General features: G+C 37.8%; 1 protein-coding gene across 3 annotated transcripts in view; it reads right to left on the bottom strand.

The window, feature by feature from the left end:
* Positions 1–809, bottom strand: part of mia2 (MIA SH3 domain ER export factor 2) — an 18,297-nt gene that overhangs the window by 10,085 nt on the left and 7,403 nt on the right. For all 3 annotated transcript variants that reach the window (XM_025058903.1, XM_025058906.1, XM_025058899.1), the window contains exon 5: positions 532–629. In XM_025058903.1, the coding sequence (XP_024914671.1) occupies positions 532–629 (98 nt within the window). The remainder of the gene's footprint in view (positions 1–531; positions 630–809) is intronic.

The following is an 809-nucleotide window of genomic DNA, read 5'->3' as shown; positions in this document are numbered from 1 at the left end:
GAGTACACAACAGAGTACTGTACACCAGAGTACTGTACAACAGAGTACTGTACAACAGAGTACTGTACACCAGAGTATTGTACACCAGAGTACTGTACATCAGAGTACATCAGAGAAGTCATGTGTATTATCAGTAAAGGACATCTTTCTACTTCATTACCTATTAATACATGTTCCTACAGTTGATTATCATTTATTCAAGGTACAGATATTGTACACTGTTCTGTGTAATAAAAAAAAAACAATGAATTTAAGGGTTCAAGCTCAGTGGGCCACACAAAATGACTTGATGGGCCACGGGCCTTGAGTTGAATCCCAGTGTCATTGTGTACTTTCCAAATATTCATCACATCACAAATCCATAACATGTCATGACAATGATCTCCAGTGCGATTGTGATGATTTTCCTGTTTTGGCCACTAGAGGGAGAGCTGTGACCGTCAGAGTGATGATATCTGGACTGTAGATGTTGGACATACCGCAGCACTAACGAAGGTTATGTAGAGTATTAGTACTACAGAGTACACGTACCTGTGCAGTCCAGGAGAAGAAGTGCTGAACGGCCTGGACGTGGACCAATGACTGTCGAGTAAGAAGATGAGCCGCGTCCAGGAGGAGGCGCAACGTCGCTGGAGTGAGAAAGAAAACACAGAAAAAAAAAAAAAATTAATAATAATTAATAATAATGACATTAATAGTTATTATCATTATTATTATCATTATTATTATTATTGTTGTTGTTGTTGTTGTTGTTATAGTATTATTTATTTATATGTGACAAATGAACCATTGGCCAAAGGATGTGATGT

This window comes from Cynoglossus semilaevis, chromosome 1 (genome assembly GCF_000523025.1).
Source record: "Cynoglossus semilaevis isolate Cse_v1.0 chromosome 1, Cse_v1.0, whole genome shotgun sequence".
Classification (NCBI taxonomy): Eukaryota; Metazoa; Chordata; class Actinopteri; order Pleuronectiformes; family Cynoglossidae; genus Cynoglossus; species Cynoglossus semilaevis.
Note: the sequence above shows the minus strand (reverse complement) of the source record. Positions and strands in the feature narration are given on the sequence as shown.